The sequence below is a fragment of the Anopheles marshallii genome, chromosome 2, assembly GCF_943734725.1.
Source record: "Anopheles marshallii chromosome 2, idAnoMarsDA_429_01, whole genome shotgun sequence".
NCBI classification, from domain to species: Eukaryota; Metazoa; Arthropoda; class Insecta; order Diptera; family Culicidae; genus Anopheles; species Anopheles marshallii.
In genome coordinates, this window is record NC_071326.1 from 67,066,033 (window position 1) to 67,087,435 (window position 21,403).

A 21,403-nucleotide genomic window follows, 5' to 3' on the forward strand; every position below is an offset into this window, starting at 1 on the left:
GTGCACAATTTACGTACATTGCAATTAATGGTACCTACCGACACTACCGACAATTAATCTTCGAAGTAATTGAAAAGAAGAAAGCTCAAGTGCCCAGTGTTGCACCCATTTACCTATCACAGTTGGGAAAATTGTGAACTTTCGTTTACCGCTCGTCGGTACAACTGGGTACCATTATTTGCCATCACCTATCCAAAGCTTAAGTCACTTAGTGCTTCCCTTCTATTTACATAATGGTTATCCTCACTACAGTACGTACGTTTCTGCAAAAACAGTCGATTCGTTTACTTTCGGCACCAGCATCATAAAATTCTCAAGTGGAGAAACAACAAGAAATAAACATTATCGTGTTAAACTGTATAGGGTCGAGAGCTAAAGAAACGAGTAAAAAAAAAAGCTCAAGAACACACATACAAAGCATCAAAAGCAATAGAAAACATGATTGGTGTGCGTTGGTGAGTCAAAAAAGGATCAACTCACTGGGGGTGATAAAAATGGTGGACAGAAAAAAATACGGTCTCACAACGCAACAAACAACATAACACTAGGCGAGTGAGTCGAAAGCAGCAAGCAGTTGTGCTGAAAAAAGGCGAAAAATAAATAACTGCCGCAAAGAGACCACACCACACATACATACCACACCGAACCACACACACATGAACGCATGAGAGAAAAAAACCTTTGTATGCATGTGTTGGAGTTTGTTGCTGCTGTTGTTGTTTTTGTTGTTGTTGGTGGTATTATTGATAGTCACTTTTCAAAACGTCCAAATGTTTGCTTTCTTCCTCTTATATACACATCGCGCACAAACACACACACCCACACATTACGTACTTTGGTTCTTTTGTGGAGTTTGTTTAGTAGGCTGAGGAATAGTTTTTCCACCCCTTCGTGCTATCGCTATCCCGCTCGCGCGCGCTGTTGTTTGAGGGGTTGAAAGATTGTTGTCTGAAGGGATGAAGGGATGAGGGGTAGGAACGGAAGAAGTGGTGAAGATGGGTGAGGGAGGTGTGAGAAATGATGAGGCGCGCGCTAGAAGTAAATATGTTTGGCCTGCCAAGATCATCTTCCTGTTTGCTCTGGAAAGCGACTGGTGCGAGCAGTGCAGAGTGCGTTAGTGTGCGTTGGCGTGAAACAGCGCGTGTGTGAGGGGAAAAAGAGGTTCACAATTTCACACCAGCCTTTGCCGTTGTCACTGGTGGTGCAAGTGAGATGAAGGGTGCCCTTTGCCAGCAGTACGAACGGAAGAGAGAGAGAGTGAGTGAGTGAGATGAATGAAGGCGTGTGGATGAGTGTTGAAGCGGGGCGAAGAAGTGTTAGTGTCACCTAAAGCTTAACGCGCTTCGAGTGTGGTTGTTTTTACCCTCTTCTTCTTCTTCTTGGCGGTGGTGTTTGATTGGGGTGGTGGGTGGATAGAGTCTTATAGGGCGAAGGAAAAGTGTTCAATTAGTACGAGAAAGAAAAGTGAGAAGGAGAAAGGGAGTGAGCATGATACCGTGTGGGTATGGGTGAAGACATGAAGAAGACTCCAATTGGGGGATGGTTTACATACAGCTTGATTTGACTGGTGTGAGGGAAAAAATATTGTCACCAAGAAGTTTCCGTTCACATTTGACTCACACACATGCACGTGTGATTGTACATAGGCTAATGGTAAGAAATAGAGACGGTCGACAAATCTGAGCTGAGCTTCTGGATGAACGCTTTTCCTTTGACGCCTTCACCACCTTCACACATAACCTTGGAGGAAAAGGTGTCTTTGGTGGTCCTGAAAAGGAAGGTGCCGAAATGGTGGTGGAAATATTTACACCTTTGCACTATCCCACTCACTCTTTGGCAGAGCGAACGGTACAAAACCCCTTCTTAACGTCCTGATGCCTAACTGATGTCTGTCCGTAATGTGCAAGTGGTCTCTTTCTCGCCAGAAACGATTGTGCTTCTGATTGCTGTACACGTCAGAGTATATGTATTTACACAAAAAAACAACAAACATTTCCTAAAGAATCGGAAAAAAGACATTTAATACTGCAAGGATTAAGGACATTGTTTACTTTGCAAAGTTAAAGATACTCCGCGCAAGTCGTTTCATTACACCACATTTAGCACCTTTTGCCGCTTTATTTACTTTAAAGCGTTGTATTGAACTTTCAAACAGCTTTTTTTGTTGTTGTTGCTGCATCCCTTGAAAGTGTTAGAAGAAAGAAGTAAGCAGAAGAAAATAGCGTGAACAAAAGACAAAAAAAGGTGAACGCCACCGAACAAAAGGAAACTTCGCGTGTGAAGAAAACGGCAAACCAATCCCGGTGATGATTATAACACCACTTAGAGGGAGTGGCCTACCGGGCAGAAAGAGAGTGAGAGCACAGCCAAGAAACAAACGGTGAGAACGAGAGCGAGATGTCACAAAAAAAAAACGCCATTGTAGGGCTTCTTGCGCTCTTCTTGGATGGACGTTTTTCACCCACCCCTGGTTTTTTGTTGTTGTTGATTTTGTATGGCAGGGTAAGAAAAACAGCTACACCGAAAGACGAAGTGGCACGAGGGTGCGGCTTTCAACACGAAAGGTGTCTAAACCGGCACCATCGCGCACGCACACACACACATACTGGCACTGCTGGTTCGGTACACCAACACTGCCGCACTGCGTACCAAGGGGGTAGTTTTGCGAATGACAAAAAGGGAACAACCCCGACGGAGAGGTTCAGTAAGGGACACACATTTACACACCCAGCCGTATTCTGAGCGGACCGGTTTGGACGTGTTGTTTTTCCCACCTTCTTCACGTGTACATACCGCGTTACACACACTCACACAAACAGCCGGTTTCATTTTCATGGGGGTGTCGTCGTGTGCGTTTGGTTGAGCGCACCCCAGCGCACGGTCGCTCTCGCTGTTTGTGTGTGTGTGTGTGTGGGTAAGAAGAAGAAACCACGCGGTGGTGGCTGTTCATTCATTTACCAGCGTACGATTCACTCATTCTAGAGTCGACCGGCGTGAGGTTCGTATCGGAGGCGTGCGTTTTGCGTGATTGCGTGGCGCGTGAGTGTGTATTGTGGACATCCTCTTCCCTCCCCCTGCCCTCATCAAACCCCCCCTAACTCCTTCCCCTCCCGACTCTCCCATCCACAGGCCCATTTGGGGGGGTGTATGGTGTGATCGGTTGTGCGTGCGTGTGTTGCACCGGGTGTGTGCATTGTTGTATTGTGCATTGCATTTTTGTTTGCTCTCGTTCCATGCTGGCTTCTATCAGTATCGCGTTCGCTCTTTCGCTCTCTTTTACCCCAGTGGCAATCCTTTTTTTGTTGCTGGTATTGTTTCCGGTGATCCTGTGTGTTGTGTGCGCTTGTTAGTAATTATTTTGCACACCTGGATTTTGTGTAATTTGCGTGACACTGCTGCCTTTTTGGCCTTTTTTTTTGCATTCCACTCGTGTGTTGACATCTGCGAAATTGTGTGCGCCTGTGTCTGTGGTTGTTCTGAGTGCGATTTGTGTATGTGACAAATAGAAAATTTCCATGCCAGATTTTACCTTCCCCAGCTAGTGCATGGACGAATTGGATCAAAATAATAAATTGTATCCTGCGCGTTGAAATTGTGTTAAAAATGTCATTGACTCCTAGTGCATGTGTGAACCTGCACCTTAAATACCATCGCAACGGTTGAAGAATTCTTAAAACAATTATTTTTTCCCGATAATCCACTAATACAATAATATTGTAACTTTGACAAACAAAATCTAAAATCGATCAAGCTTGAGTTGCTTGATTTGTTGACGAAGCTCAGTTTTACATATTCTTAATAACTAACTACTCAAAACGCTTAGTGAAATAGCAGTACAAATAGCTAAATGACGATGAAAGTTGCTTTAAATTTTGCACTATAAAAATTCTAACCAATTTATGTCCTCTCTTCCAACAATGATCCGAAACAGTGTTTTTTGTCTCTCCAAACTGACGGGTGTATCAGTAGCTTAAAGCCCGGCAACGATTCAACAAATTAAATATTTCGGCAAAACACAATTCGAACGAGAAAATAACAGTGATCAGCAGTGTTTGGGTGGAACGTGAAAATGCACAGAGTGAACGAAGTAGTACGCATTTCCGTGTGCATAATGTAGCTTAGCCGACAAGCGTCGCTGAGCCCCGGTGTGATAGAAAATAGCGAAGCAAAGTTGGAAAATGGATCGAAAGATTTTTTGAAACAACGTGATTGTTTCGTTGCGGTGTTTCCCGTGCACAAAACGTGAATTGATACGAATTACGTGCAGTGATTCTGGTGATTATAGCAGCCGACCGTGTGTGGAGTGTGATTTCGAAGGTGAAGAAATAGTTTTGACCATTGCCGGTGCCGTTGGAAAAACGGTTGTGGAAAAGTTGGGTAAAAAGTATAAGAACCACGACCCAGTCAGAAGGTCTCCCGGTTGTAAACCAGATCGCCCGGTTGAAGCTACAAGCGCCGACAATCCGTACACTACCGAGCCGACCGACCAATACGCGGGAGACGGCTGGCGTACCCTGTGAACCGCCCGATCCCAATCCTGGTGATGTTGTAATGAGATACGACGGCCAAGAACTGCTCCAATCTGACGACTTCAGTAGGCCGGCGAAGGGAATGGCCTATCATCCATTCCTGCAGCTACCGCGACCGACTGACTTCAGCGTCTCGTCGCTGTTGACCGCGGGTTCGCCGCCGTCAGCGCAAACCCAGCAGCAGAACTCGCCGGCGGCGGCTGCCGCAGCCGCGGCCGCCATCAACATGGCGGCCACGGCAGCCGGCACGGTGCCACCCGGTGCCGGCGGGCCACCCTCCTACTTCCCGGCGGCCGCCCTCGCCGCCCTGTCCGGTGGGCCCGGTGCCGGTGGGCCACCGCCCTCCCATCTCTATCCGGGCGCGTTGCTGCCGAAGCTGCCGCCACACCATCCGCACGCCCACCATCCGCTCGGGACGGCCTACACCACGGCGGAGGATGTGGTGCTGGCGGCGGTGGCCGCCCATCAGCATCATCCGGCGATGAGGCCGCTACGCGCGATGCAACCAGAGGACGACGGTGTGGTGGATGATCCGAAGGTGACACTGGAAGGGAAGGAGCTGTGGGAGAAGTTCCACAAGCTCGGCACTGAGATGGTCATCACCAAGAGTGGCAGGTAGGTTAACACGTGCGAAGGGGGAAGGGTATGGGGCTTGAAGATGGGAAGGGTATGAGGAAATCAATGGAAAATCAAACTGATTAATGAGGAAATTTAATTTGGGCTTCAAATCGAAAAGTTCCCCATGATGGTGCCGAGAGCAATTTACCGACGGCATTTTGGAACACGCGGGCACGATTGACACACATGCGTGGAAAAGGTTCGTCGCTTCGGACGGATTGAATGTATTGTGCCTTCGATTCTATCATGAATTTGTGAAGTTTGTAAAATTATTATACAACTGCTAATTATTGTAATGGTTTGTAGTAAAAGGCTTCTACGTTATCATAGTGATTGATCATATTGTCAGATGTTGTTTTCGTCAAAAATTCGTACTATTTTTACACCAATTAAATTGTATTTAAATAGTTGTAAAAAATTCGTTGCTTTTTCATGAATTTTTATCATACAATTTTTTTTTAGTTATGTTGCATACAATAACTATTTATTCATTCTATGTATTCGTCTAGTAATATTCGCTGAGACAAATATTATAACTTAACGTTAACAACTAAAACCTTTTCTAATATTAAGTTTGTGGATAAAGTCCAAGTTCAAATATTAAGTTGTGAATGTAATGCATGTAAAAATTACTTTGCTTAATGGAATTATTCCAAAAATATTGAACCTACACATCTGTACCATGGACATTCCGTCTTTTTGTACTATATTAGTTTAGAACACTATTTCGTACATCAGTTTCATATCTGTGGTAGATCAGCTTTCTTAAAACTGATCAAATAAAATTATGCAAAAAGTATTTCTATTTCGTTCATCAGTTTCATATCTGTGGTAGATCAGCTTTCTTAAAACTGATCAAATAAAATTATGCAAAAAGTGTCCAAAGTCATAAATTTTCATGAGGTGTTTTTATGATATTTTCTAAAATTTAATGACTGCAGCAGCATCGTTGTTTGGGAGGATCAGAAACAATAGTTTTACGAAACCTCCAGCAGAAGTATTTGCAGTAGTTACCTTCAGTATAAATGATTGGGGGGGCCAACAAGTGACCCATCAGTTTCAACTAACATTTAGTTTCAAATGCGTGCCTTGTCGGTGACAGTTGATGAGGAATAATGGTGGTATTGTTAACAACTCGAGATAGAGAACGATCATCACGAAGATCAGAGTAGTGCATGGATCATCTCATAATCCTCAGCATCTCAGCTGTGTCACAACTCGCTAGACGACACTGGTGCTTCCTCTGCCTACTTTGATGTTCATGATTCTGATTCTTCAGTGCCATTACACAACCTCAAGAGATCTAGGCCTTTCATATCTATGACTTTAATTTCCAGTGACTAGATTATCAGCCCTGCGTTTAGAAAATTGTTCCAGATGAGATCTTGTACTGGTTCTGTAGTGTGCCATGTTATGCCCATCGGTATCGTCCCACACAAAGGTTCGGCGTACATAATGGTACGTTCTATCATTCTCATTCTATCTTGTGATAAGACAATAACGTTAAAGTGCTACTAATTCGATAATTATGTTTGCACACCTTGAGTAGTACCGCAAACGGTTAGGCAACGGCATGACCGTACCACAACCTTTGGAAAGTAATTAAAGGGTGTTGCGACGGATATAAAGTGATAGTAACAATCATTGCTAGGTATTCTGGTATTCTTTATAAGGCCAAAAAAAGTAGCCTGTTAACCTGTTTCAATTGGTTTTTTACAAGTTTTGTTTTGCGAATTTTCCTCCATGACTGTCGGCGGGTCTTTGGAGCCAACGGAACGAGTTCACCACTCGGCTCATCACCATACAATTTCAACAGAGCCGAGAGTTGGTTGATTGTTTGCCACTAATCACCATCGTGTTTACCGGCTGCAACAGCAAAAACTGTGGGCACAGCGTAAAATCGCAAGGTACCAACAAACTTGCCAAGTGCCAACAGAATAGACAACAAAATCATCACTCTAAGCCGCAGGTTGGCATCGCCTTCAGTTGGAAATCGTGTCCCGGGCGAGGTGAAAGGTAAAGGGCTATCAATTTTGTGTAGCGAAGTGCTAAAGAAAAGGTATAAATGCAGTGCCGGCATTGTGCACTTGAGTGGACGATTTTTATTTTTACTTCGTTTGCGTTGTTTGTCGTTACGAGGCGTCCCTGCTTATCATGTTTACTGTTTAGCAGGTGTTGAACGATTGAAGGTGATTTCGATGATGACTGCTTGTTTGCAATGTTGCGATTAAACTTGAATGAGAATAATGCATCGGTTTAATCAATTTACACTTCTACAAACAATCCGAATTACACTGTTGGAGTTTTCCTACTGATTGTTTTGTGCTTTAAAATTAAGCTGTTATACGAAGAGTTTAACAAATGTAGCACACTTGTTACAGAGTTTAAAGCTTAAGGGGGGCAATAGTGAAAGCGTTTAAGGATTGTTAGCTGGCATCGGCACTGCATTTGCTTTACGAACAATTAAAATTCTCAATGACTGTACAACTCTTTTAACAGAATAATCTTTACCACTTGAACTCGGAAAAAAATATCCACATATATGTGCCAACAGAAACAATTAATGTTGGATGTCGTTTTCACAGCAATTGATTTAATCGATGCCTTTGCTGGGAAGCAATAGAATTTATGTTTCCATTTGTTATTTAATTCGAGTAAAACCCGGCATTAACCTTTGTGCATCCTGTGGTAGTCAAACTGTTGTAATTGCTTTTTTCGATTGAACACGCATCTGTCGCCTTTCGTGAGTGTGTTCGGAAGTGTTTGAATTTCGCCTACGAATTGTCAATTGTTAAAGTTCTAAAGAATTTGTCCCATCAATGGAAGCACCGTGTGATGAAATGTAATTTTGATCGGATCAATTTGTTATCCGTAAATGAAATGATAGCACCATCAAATACTAACCGAGCGTTGTTGTTTAAATTGATAAATATTTTACTTTTAAGAATAAGTAATTAAAACACCTACAGCAAGAATAGTTTGTTTCATCGGTATATCTTTATGTTTGTATGTGACGCCAATGTACGTGTACGGTGTTAAAAGTGATAAAATATTAAATCATGACCCATCATTGTTCAGCCGAACTCATGTGTGAACGCAAAACTAAAATCTATCAGTGCAAACGCGTATGCAATTGAGTGATTGTGCAACCTAGTGAACTGATGTGGTGTGCGCCTGCTAGGATTGCATTTCACGCCCACTGTCCTGGCCGTATTCCTTTTGCTCAATTTGGTTCGTGTGTTAAATTTCCCGTTTTTGCCACATTTTGAACCGTGTTTGGTTATTTTTTTCTTTTGTGTGTTTTTGAATGGTGAAGCTTTTGTTGTGTGTTCCCTATGGGTTTTTGTTAAGCTGTAAAAAAACAAATCGATCCCCGTCGAGTGTATTGGTGCATTTTTCATTTATTTCAACACCCATTTTTAAGCTGCTTGCTGCTATGGGGATGTTATGGGGATGTGCGCAAAATGAAAGTGCATGTTTTTGTTGGTAAAATTAAATAATTTCAACACAAGCACACGCACACACATATTATGGACTCGCACTTGCAACAAGAAAAAATAAACAAAATGGCACAAAACGAATGTAAAACGCCTGCATTGATGAATCACACCCAAAAGTGTTGTTGTACGCGAGCACACTGGAAGCTGCAAAAGTGGAGTTTATGTACACAAAACCGTTCCAAAAGCGTTCCGCTCCTGGAGTGCATCTGACGTTAATTTCGCGTTGAGTGTGTGTGTGTGTGTCGGTGGGGTGGGTTGGCGATGAAAATATCGACTATGTATTTTATTTTGCTTTTGCCGAAACGCGTTTAAAAAGCTCTTCTCAAGTGTGATACAACCGGATGGATGGGCCCAATGGGAAAGCGATAAATAAAAATTCGCTTTGAACACTTTCGCTGCGCGTGGTTAAATTTTTATGTTTAATATTATCATTTTTTGTGCTGTTGCCTTCAATAAACCTTGCGTTTGTACCGTTTTTTTTTTTTGCTTGGGAAAGGTGTTGGGTTTTCGTGATTAATTTCATTTCGCTTTGCTGCTGGGGGGGGGAGGGGATCGTATTTTTTCGTCGTCATACTGAAAATTGGTGTTTTCCATCCCCCTTAATGTGCGCGGGACGCACATTTTCAATCGATACCGCGGGTGTTGATGATAGTATGGATTATCTTTTGTGCCACCGCCCGCTACGCCGATCGTCAAACGATAAATGTGTTGTGTCGACTCGGACACCGCTCGCCTATTGCTGTGTTTCTGTTTTATTCGAGAGATTATTAACTTCAGGGGTTTTGGAAGCGATGATGCACCAAAAAAAAATCCAATGCTGCTGATAAGCAAAGCTTAATATAAATCTCTTTTGTATAGCGATAGGCATGAAATGCCTCTTAATTCATTCATTGTATTCGATCAATGTGGATTGGTGTGCATGAATTATGCAAACAATAAAGGTGAAGTTGAGTTACCATTTTACTGCAAGCATATTAAACTTGATAAACCTTCGTTATCTTCTTGTTATCTTGTTATCTAGCTTGAGTATGCAATTTTGAACATTCGTATGCAGCATTGTTTACGATATTATATCAACTAAAATGTATATTGGGGGCTTGTTGCCCCAACAATGACCAATCGGTAGGGATGAAAAGGAACTACTGTGACATTTTGGACCGGGAATTGGGAAAATTATCAAGAATTAGTTAAGGTTCCCTGTCACCAGTTTGATGGGGCATGCTTCGAAGAGTCTAGTATTATATTATAAGAGGTTTCTATGTTAGGAAAAGATCACTTTTGTGATCAAATGTGTCAAGAAATACTTTAGAATCGCCTCACAACCCTGACGAGGAAGTCCTATGGCATTCGCTATTAATTTTCTGTTTGGCTCTGGCCGTTCGATCCAAAATTCGCAAACTAAGCGAGTTTGTATTTTTGAGGAAGTTGATAATCCTCAAAAACCATAATATACTTTGATATTCGTTTAAAATCCATCCCACTTTTAAAGAACATTGTTAGAGTGATTGTGAAAAATACCACTGACGCTGGTGTTTGGATGATAATTTTATCTCTCACCATTTCTAATTCGCTAAACTGTACCAGCAGATCATCTTGGGCGGCACGTTGTCCCCATTAAAAAAAAAAACTCCTAATGATGATGACAGATTGTGGCAACGAAATAAAACAGAAAAATACACAACAGCCAATCATACCGTATCGTAACGAAACGAGGCTCAGGCTCATTAGAAAGCAGCCCGTAAACAGTCCAAAATGTGCAGTTTTCCACGACCTGTTATTTTTATCTTTTTTTATGTCTGTTTGTGTTCAGTTTTTTTTTATTATGGCTTATGTTATGCACTTGATTTGAAGCTAATTTAGATTATGCTTTATTGCCTGGTGACATTTTTTATGAAGCAAACGGAATTAAAAAACGGACTTATCTCACCAATCTTTCACTGCTGGCTTAGGAAAGCTACAAAGGGAGCAAAATGAGCATTATGAGTTGAGCGCATAAACGCTTGAAAACACCGCTCCAAAACAATCGAAACAAAAGCATTTAGTCCAGGCGCTTTCAAGTGTCTCAATTCGGTGTAGAATTGTCGGTTTTGGGGCCGTTTGTGTTCGTCCGTTTTGTTTGCATTTGCAACACTCGCTGAACGCGCTTTTATCCCAATTAGCAAAGCGAACTAGTACGACCAAACAACCATCCAAACCTAATTACCGGCAATTTATGTAGCGTTAGCACCCGTTTACCCGCCAGCTCGGCTATGGGTGGCGTGTGTTTGGGAAATAATTCACCTGCAGCACCCATTTTCGGGCCCCATCACTTTCACACGTGGGGCCTATTTCGAGGTGCCTCCTTATTTTGGCACCTCGTGACGTCCTTACACCCGTACTAAAGCGGTTTGTGGTATTTTTTTATATTTTATTTCATCACTTCGCGTCAAACAAATCGACAAACACGAGATGCAACAAGCGAACACGCTGTGGCAAGTGTCTAATTAGACGTCAAAGTAGCACTGTGTGTGGGGTGCACGAGGGTGCGGCAAAAGGTTAAAACCAAACAAGTAGGCATAATCCAGCAGTAGCATCTTGTGGAATGTGAGTTTTATAGAAAAAGATAAACATATTGATTTAAAATCACAACATGAACAAGCATGAAGAATTACAAAACAGAAGCAATGGAGCAAAAAATAATGAGTTGCTACATACATAGAAAGAAGAACAATATAGAAGAAAACTTCTAAATAGAAACTGTTAAACAATAAATATCAAAGAAGAAAAGAAATTAATAAAGAGAACTAATTAACAACTACAAAAAAATGCAAAGAAGCGTAGAACGGCTTAAAAAATACAAAAAAGCACATGAAAAAAACATAAAAGAAAAGTGCAATTCAAAAAAGAAATTGACACAAACAAAGAAAGGCATTACAAGTGATAATTCCACACTGGATGTAACAAGCATCCTAATCTCATTATAACCCATCATTGCTCCGACGCTTCCGATGCCGACGCTGAGCTTCGCTCAATTTGCCCACTTCACCAGCGGCAGCTAGTTTGGCTGGATGGGCTAGAGCTGCATGAAAGCTGCTGTGCCAAAATTTTTGCTTACTGCTGCGAAACGAACTGCAAACGCGCGGAAGGTGTAAAACCGTCCGACGAGCTTAAGTATTTACTCGCGATTATTCGCGCACATTCAATTTTCCACTTCGATAGCACTTTTATCTTTTCATCTTTAGAGCATTTTTCCCTCCCCAGTCAGCGACGTTGCCAAAGCCTCCTGGGATATGCACGGTAGGTGTACATTGGCGTGTCTTGTACCGAATGGTATTGCACCGTTCGCTGCATTTCTAAGTGTCAAACGAGTTGTTCGTGTGTAAGAGAGAAAGAGAAAATGAATAGGAAAGCCTAAGTTTTCCGTATCATTCTACAGGAGTTACAGGAGTTTTCTTCCCTTCATGCTACAATTCTGTCGGTGGTGAAGTCAATATTCGCGTTACGTGCGATAATCGGGTTGGAAAATCAGCTTCAGCCTCATTTGCTGAAATGTCCTGCCAGCGGTGTGGTATGTGAAGGATAGCCGGGCAAGGAAACTCCACCGTGCCTGTGCGAGGTACGAGGTACACACACGCGTAAGTTTGCACTGTGCAAGTGGGTTTGAAAATTGATTATGAATTCATAAAATAATTTGTTGATCCTATCGATCAATTGAGCTAGTGCCGGTGGTTTGGGAGTGTTTAGGAAGGCGTGAGCGTTGCGGGGGGTAGCATTCCTCTTAAAACACCTCACCACCTACAACTGCAATTCACACACACTCACACATACAGCCCACCCAGGTGCTTGAGGTTGGGTAATGGAGCAAAAGTGCGAACCCGGAGCGAAAGTGTTATTGATTCAGGCTGAATTGGAACGGTTTCTGCCAGCGGTGGCCTTCGAAACGGGTTTGCACTGTGCGGTGTGCTTTTGTGTGCATACAAAAGTGTTGGCTGCTCAACAGCGAATTAGCGATGCACAATACGGCAACCGCCGGTATTTTCCCGGCCAAGCGCCAGGCTGGTCGGCAATCGGAACGGAAAGTTGTGCGGTGCTGTTCTGCTACATCCGGAAGCTTTCCCACATCTGCTCTCTGGCGTGGAAGTATGCTGCAAGGTTACATGAAATTAGAATGAGAGAGAGAGAGAGAGAGAGAGAGAGAGAGAGAGAATACATGCTAAAAAGTTATGTTTGAGTTTTAACACCCTGTAGTGCAGTTTCATTCAATTTGTCCGGCTCTGGTCCCGCATTCCCTAACACGGTGCCGCCTTAAGGTACTGTACAATACGCCTGCATATGACAGAGAAGGAAGGCGCATCGTAACAAAGCCAGAAAGAGGAACACAGACGAATATTGAAAAGCCCGTACAAAGGACTCATTCGTTGAGGGCTTTTCATGAAAACCATTTTCCGTACATTTTTCACACATACCGAGTACGAGGTTGCCATGTGCTCCACTCGCTGGGCAGGTGTGAGAGCGTCCTACGGCCGTTATTCACAGCCTCTTTTCAGTAGGACATGCGGAGAGCCGCAGGAAGATGCACAATGTTTGTGACGTGCCCTAGAGCCGAGGAAACCCACGATCAGACACGTACCTTCGGGGTGCATCGCTGCTGGAGTAGGTGTAGTAGTAGACCGAACTAGCTGCACGGCAAGCGAGAAGAGGGAAGGTGTGCCCATCATTCTGCACTTTTTCACAGCTGTCACCTTCCGAGTTGGGCATCCGGATGAGGTACAGAGGGGCAGGGAGAGTATTCGTCCATTTATGCTCCCCAAGTGCTAATACTTCCTATCCGGGTGTGTGTGCCGAACACTTGCCAGGCTGGCGGAATTACTACCACCTGGAGATGAAATCTTCCCATCGCGCAGAAGGTGTTGATCCTTTTTTTCCTTCAAAGCACTACACTATATTTGATTGCTTGCGAAGTTGTAGTAGGATGGAATTAGTGCTTCTTTCAACGTCGTGCTCTGTATCACAAACACTTATAGTAGTGTTATTTAACAAACTTTGAAACATCAGCAAAATAACAGAAGCGCGTAAGCGTAAGAAAAATACTTTACTTTTTGCAAATGTTTTGATACACTTATTTACACTGGAATGTATTTTCCGACCGACACAAATAACCTGGACTGACTGGCTTGTGTGGATGAGCCATACACTACACGTTGGGAAACGCATTCTTCCACGGCATTTAGAATTACATTTTCTTACCCCCTTTTCCACCTTATCTCTCACTCTCTCTCTCTTAATCTCTTTCACTTACTCTCCGACCAGTCCATTCCCTCTTGTAAGGGAGCGTGCAAGGGTGGTGAGGTGTTAAAATTTCTTGTCCATAAAACAGTTTTTAACACCCTCGCATAATGAGTAGCACTCACACCCGCTCTCCTGTCCACCCGTTTCCATTGCGGGCCGTACCAGGTCGCACGTTGCACTGCGGGCTTCGAAGGCACGCAAAAGGCGCCCGAAAGGAAGGAAAGCGATGATGCGATATCTTCCCTTAGTTCCGCTCACCCACACACCCAGGGGCGCGATTTTATGCTGCCTGCACGTGGAAATTCGCATGGACACTTTTCCCCAACCCGCTGCACACTCCCACCCGGGTGGGGGTTTGGTGTGTAAGTGCACCAGTATGCACCGAACCAGTGGAAGGCTGGTTCTTTTTTTTTCGGGGTGATTTTGTTTGCTTCCTTCTTCTTGTGGCTGTGTAGCATGCCATGCTTTTTTTTTGCTGAGTCAAGTACAACGCTACACGTTATGTGTCGTTTGTATGAGTGCAAGGGCAAGGTATGCATGTACCACATGTGTGTTTTTGTTGTTACCGCTTGTGTTTGTGTGTGTGTGTGTGTGTGGTTGAAATTGTGACGTTTCGCGGCTCAATTGCACTCTTCGCGCGCGCTGATGCTTTAGATATGGAAGTTGAACATATCGCGGGGTAACATGTTGGTGCCGTTGCAACCCCTAATGTTCCCGTTGTTTTTTTTTTTTGTTTTATTGTAGCACCGCGACAAACCGACACAACAGGGGTGATTGGTGGAATGTGAATGAAATGCATTTTTTTCCCAAACTGCAAAATGTCACGAAACTGCACACATGCAACCGGAACAAGTGTGGTCGACTGTTAACGAGCGAACAACTGATGCTGATACTCTGAAAGTTATGAACGATTTTGCGTAGTAAAACAAGATCCTTGACCCAATTTAATTATGAAAAGAATTGATAATAGTACCCTTTAAATTAAAACAACTAAAGGATTAACATAAAATTAAATCCACAAGCAACTTTTGTTTCGGGGACAACGTTTGTCGAACACTGGCCAGATGGCACTGTGTGTCAAATGTGATAAAACGCGTCCAGTGTCACGGCACCGACACCAGAAGGCCACCGGCAAACATGCCATGCTTAGGCATTGAGTGACGATTTTCGGGCGCTAATTGCAAATCGCATGCAAATCGGTCCGCAACGGTTGTGTGTGACGTTGGCCGCGTGTGACCGCGGACACCAAACCACCCTGCCGTACGCTTGTTGCATACGAGCGGGAAAAAGGGGTAGCATGGCAGCCAAAAGAAAAAAAAGAGGAAAAACTAAAGAAAAGCGAAACAGAAATGTGCGGTTAACACATCGTGTCCCGGTACAACCTGCACCATCACGAGTACCACGGCTCGCCTGTAAGTCGGCACCAGCATTTGCGTATCGGATGTCACCCGGGGAACAGAACGGTGCAGAACCCGTAGGAAAGTGTGTTTTGCGTGGAAGAAAAATGTGTCCAAATGTGTGTGTGTGTGTGTGCAGATTTTTTTGCTCCCTTCAGTTCTTACTTGTTTTCTGGTGTTAGATTGGGAAGGTAGATTTAGAAATGGATGTTTTCGTCAAACAAACAGAGTGAGAGAGAGAGAGAGAGGAAAAACAACAACCGAACGATGCCCTTGCAAATGTGTGCAGCGAAACGGCGTTGCAATTAGATCGCATGCACGCTAGACAATGCAGAATGGGCACGTCCAACGTCAGTCACGGTGAGGTGTGTGTGTCCGTATTTTTTTGTATAATTTGTGCACATGCACAACATGATGCGTTTTGAAAAGCTGTCATCTCGGGCGCAAGCTTGTAAATTTGCAATTCCGATCGGTACCGACACCGCAGTGACAACGGAACTGGACCGTGACAGTGACAGGGTGTTTCGGTTGCTTGTGCAGCGAAAGATTCACGACCGATAACGAACAGTGCCGCAGGTAGTGAGCAGCTTGATTGATGCTTAGATAATTTTAAGCCGAGTCTAAGTCAGTTCTCGTTCCTCCTCGAGCCGGTGAGGCAAGGTGGTATAGATGTGGTGTTGGTTCGACTCCACTTATGTGTTCGACTTAGAAAGAATGCTAAAAGTCGAACTATTTTTTAACTCATTTAACTCTTATGTCAACGCTTCTAGGACATATGTTCAAAGACGATCAGAAACTCTAAGCAAACAAAAAATTAAAGCTCAATCCAACCTCCAAGTCCTAGAACAACCACTAAGTGGAAAATGCTCAGAAGGGGTTTCGACCTCCATTTGTGTGGAAAGAACAATTAAGAGCCGCTCTAGTGAAGAACTCTGCGAATAGAGTGATGAACTCACTATCATACAACGAGTATGACTCGCAATGCGCCCGTGGGCTGGTCATGTCATCAGAATAACACCAGCCACCAACATGCTGGTTTTTGACCCACATTAAGCCTAAATTGAGATCCATACACTAAGGGGTGGATTTATGGATAATATCGCATAATTTTGCGCGATTTAGATGACTCCTGGAAAAGTCCAAGACCGGTAAGCAGTTGAATATAGAATCGGCACGCGTTCATGTCCTCATGTTTAATTGGGCTCTGAGGTACCTTTAAAACTTTGCGAAGTACAATTCGATACTAAAGCACTTCGCCCATCGCTCAGTGCTTAGTTGCCTATGCAAGGAGCGCTCTGGGTTCGATCATTTAGGTGAGCGGAGCGATTCAGATAGTTCTTTCGCTCATAAAGTAAGACCAGTTCTTCATGTTAGTTAATTCAATTTGAACAAGCATAGTGTTCTACGGACACGTGTAACAGTCGCTCTGAAACAGTTTATCATTTTACTTTCGATTTCATTTCACTTAACCTCATCCCAAAGGTTCGAAATGGATCGTTGAAAGACAAACTGCAAGAAGGGACGAATAAGCGTTGCGTGTCTCGAAATTCGGAGCCAACAGGAAGCTAGAACCGAACCGTATAAGGGACCGCGTGACTACCAAAGACGGTAGGCGTACGCATTTTACTACGCAAATGGTGTGTGTGTGTGGTGTGCACGACCGGAATACCTTTGATCCGTTCTGTGGGTGGGTGGTTTTTGACTGTTTTTTTTCCATTGCCAAACTGTTGTACTCTGTTCGTGGTTGTTTTTGTTTTTTTTTGTGAACCTCAGTTATGGCTGTGTTGATGGGTTATGTTAATGTGCATAAACTACAATGAAATCTTTAGTAAAACCGGTCGAAACGAATCGGTATCGTCTTGCTCGCAATCGAATGGTTCCTCCATGTGCTTCATGTTGTTAGTTTCCTCGAGTGCGTTCAGACAGTAATACCGACAATAATCAGCATAAAAATCAGAACAGCTGTCAGGAAGGAAATCGGTAGAGTAAAAAAAAAACGCACAAAATTCTCCTTTTTTCCATATTTTGCGGTTGGCAAAGAAGGAACAAAAAATCTACTGCTAAGCTGTTGGTATAGCAGCAACCGATTACACCAGGCATTGGGCTCACCTGCTTTGGCCATGAGAAGGGGTCTGGCTTTAGGGTCTGGTTCGGGATGCAAATATTACATGCACATATTTTTATTGTGATTATCCCAAAGTTTTGCCGCACGCACGCATAACGAAGAAAAATGGAGTATGACTCCGGAGATCTCCGAGCGCGGCAAAGGCCGGAATACATCTAAGGACATCCGATGTCTCGAGGAAAAAAAAACTAAGATTGACAACTTCTATTGCTTGCGGCTTTGGAGCAGTCTGTGTCCTACCTCCCTCCTGATCTGTACACGGCCCTTGCTAGAAGGCCCGTTTTTCCAGTGGCCAGAACTGCAGGTCGACAGGTCGGGAAAGACAATGCAATAAACCGACAAAAACACACACACACTTCATCCGGCGCGTTTGGAACGGGTTGGTGGGGCATAGAGTGAGTGAGTCCCTGGCTTTGCATCGCCCAAATTGTGCACGGTGTCGGCAAACGTGTCCCAATAATAAGGATATCATCTTTCATATTAGCTTCCTTTGCGAATTAATGCAAAAAAAAAGCACACACACCAAAAATAATAATAATAAACCCGACCATACCCGGTGTGGCTTGGTGCGTCTTAGTTCTTTCCACTGTACCATGTCTTCATAGTGTTATGCGCGTGTGTAGTTCGGTATGCATATTAGCAGAAGCTTAAGTTTTTGCTGTGTGCCACGTGAAAAGGGTTCCAAAAACGCTGTGTGTGAGGCCTTTAGCTGCTCATTAGCCCTCTGGCGTTACTGGTACCGAGGTCACGCGGGCGAACCGATGTGTAAGTATGCGATAATTGTAACCGTTTCCACTCGCCCTCCTGTAGGTGAGGCGTCAGATGATACGGTTACATTGTTGTTCGCCGCCCTGTCCCTTGTTCGGCAAGTGTCGGAACATGGTCGAGCGGTGGGTTTCGTATTGTGCTGTTCCACACCGCTCCACTACAGCTGGAGCCATCGTGTTCGATTCGCACTGAAGGTGAATATGCGCCAGTTATGTTGTGTTACGTGTAATTAAAAACCTTCTCCAGATCCGAGCGACTGACATTCATCGATGCATACTCTACCTCCAAAACACATAAAAGGCTCCAAACATTACGAGAATGTGTTAATTTAGATTAGTTTGATATGGGGTCAAACAGCTTCGTCTGACGGATTATTGATCAATGTAAACTCTTAGCCGAACGATTTCCCGTGGGAAAATATATACACTCTGCCATGGTGTTTGTAGTTGATCTCAATCACATTAAAGTTCACAACCCCATTGTTTTACAATAAAAGTCATCCCAAACGTGTGTCTAAAGTAAATAGTGAACAGCACATCTTTAATATTGTCACACTGATTGAGTTGTCCCTAATCACCTCACCGCGAAGAACCCGAACAAGCGAAGAATTTAAATGCCAGCCTGTCGATTGGCAATTTGCACAATACCATATATTGTTAGCTTTCCGAAACTGAACTGCATCTGCCGCACGGATGCACACGCAACACGCAACCGATCCCCCAAAATACGGTGGGGCGAAAAACAAACGAAAACGCATGAGCAGAGCAAACAAAATTTATTGGCACAATCTCATTCCATCTTATTAGCACCACCAAATTGGCATGTTAAGCCTGTACGTACGTTGGGGTATAATTTTTTGTTGTTGTTGCTGTTGTTGAGGATGTGAGATTGAAAAGGCGTACAGGCTGGAAAGATCATTCAACAGGGGGTGCAGTTTGCAGTTTGGAAATTGTTGTTGATTTAGAATCAGCCACGCAGGGCAGGGCTGGAAGCGTCTCGGTGGAGATGCTCGGTGGTGGTATAGCAGCAGGGATCTTGCTGCTGCCGTTGCTCATCAATTTGTTATGATTTAGGGCCGAGCAGACGGTACCGAAAGCCACCCAAACCAACGGGCACACCGGAGCGAACGGAGTCGAAACGGAAAGAGCGAAAATGGGATAGAGAACGGTTTGTGTCCTACAGGCACTTTTCGAACAACCCCAGTAGACCCAAGAAGGTAAGCAGTGGGTTCGATCGGCGTGTGTTTTTTTTTTTTTGTTTGGTTCTGTTCCTCCCCCCTTGGGAACGATCCTTTTCCGCGTTGTCCTGCTACGAGGGAGCTGGTTTGGGATCTGCTGCAAGGCGAACCGAACGAAAGAAGGGAGCGAACGAACGAAGCGAAGAAACGAACGGACCAGCAAAACCCCTCCATTATCGTTATTAATATTGGGTGCCTGACTGTTGAGATCATAATTACACGTTTCATGGTGTTTTGTTTATATTTCAAAAATATATCTTCCACCGATGCCAGCGCCACCAGCGCTGTTATTATATTGCTGTTGCTGTGCCCTTCGTGGCTCGGCCACTTTTGCGCGCTGATCGTTCGGACTTTCTCGTACACGTTTTCGCCTAGTTATCACCTCACCTCAACATAAGCTGTGGTGTAACAATACCATCAGCATCATTTGCTTGTTTTTTGTTTTGTTTTGCATTTTTCAACACCAAAGAACACAAGTTCCTGGTATCCTGATGCCGTTACTGGGTTGGGGGTAGTTTTTTTTAACGAGTTTGATTTTTCAGCTTCCTTTCGACCAGGAATCGATCTCATTTGGGTTGCAGCCTTGCGAGCGATGAGTCAGAATCTTCAGTTTAATGTGGGTCAAATGTTACACACACACAATAAGGCGGTCCTGCCATTGTTTCATCCCCTGTCAAAGGTACACAACAGGTGATCTTGTTGAGTGTTGTAAAGTTTGCAATGAGTTTGCTGTCGGTTCGTTTCAGTTGTTTAAAAATATTCGGGATTATTGTGTTCTCCCGAAAAAGTCGGAGCCAATACTGGATTACGTTCAAGTTGAACTAGAATGTGTGAAGGGTAGGTCTTGAATTTTTGCAGTTTTTGGATCTATGGATCATTTGCAAAGCTTTCAGTGTGTCATTTCTAAGAGCTGTGAATAAATTAATTTCCTTACGACAAAATCCAGATAGTGAGAAGAAATCTAGAACTTACTCAAAACAATCTACTTAACAAAATCTCCAACATTTCCAGTAGAATTCGGAAACCCCTGTAATATCTTGTGTAGTTTACGTTGATTCTAAATAACTTATTTAATTTACTCAATTCATTCGGTGCAATTATTTAGTTCCTTTTGAAACCCACTTGATTTTGCATGTGAAAACCAATCCAACTGAGTGCCGTCGATGCAATGATCGACCATAGTTTGACATCTAGAACGTTTCCAATGTCTCAAGAAAATAGAGGAAAAAACAACCCACCATTACGCATCGTTGAGACCGCGACAGGGCAGGAAATCATAACTTTTGCACGTATTTTATTTGACTGCAGCATTTAATCAGATTCCTAAACGGCTGCCATGTCAGCTTCCCTGTCGTTTAATGGGCGAGAGATTTATCTCGCGAGCTGCTGCCCTGTGTCCCATTGCTTCTGCCAACCCGACAGGCGAAGCGCCATACCCATGCGCGAGCGGTTTTAATGGCAAAAAAGCCGTTCCGTGCGCCAACCGGGCATAGAGGGCAATTAATTTATATTTATAGTCAAAGGATTAGAAGTTGGTAGTAGTAGTAGTAGCAGTTTTGCAATCGAGCGACCCATAGAAATCTATCTAGTTGTCGTACGGCCTACTGTGTCGCTTCCTTTGATGGTTAGGTCTGGGAGCGTGCGTACATTTTCATATTTTATTATTGACTCGGTGTGTGTTTGACGGGCTCAAACGACACACATAGTGAGTGAGAGAGAACATCAGCTGATGTATTAATGATTAATTTAGGCGATTTGTGAGCAGGTGAGGTGGCCCGTACGAGATCGTGCGGATACAGTGTGGCTGTTCCGATCACGGTGCGGTCATATTTCTCGAACGGAGACATTTAATTAGAGCTGCAATGCATTTGCCGCGGTGCACGGTGTCGGATCTTGAAAGGCAGAGCAGCACATGTTTGTCACTTGTACGCGTTGTGATGTGATGCAATTACTGACATGTG

At 43.7% G+C, this 21,403-nt stretch overlaps 1 protein-coding gene across 1 annotated transcript in view; it reads left to right on the forward strand.

Moving 5' to 3' along the window:
• The first annotated feature begins 4,499 nt into the window (after positions 1-4,499).
• The window catches only part of LOC128709154 (optomotor-blind protein), a 108,373-nt gene continuing 91,469 nt past the window's right edge, over positions 4,500-21,403 (forward strand). The window contains exon 1 of the mRNA XM_053804139.1: positions 4,500-5,144. Coding sequence (XP_053660114.1) covers positions 4,552-5,144 — 593 coding nt within the window. The 5' untranslated portion in view covers positions 4,500-4,551. The remainder of the gene's footprint in view (positions 5,145-21,403) is intronic.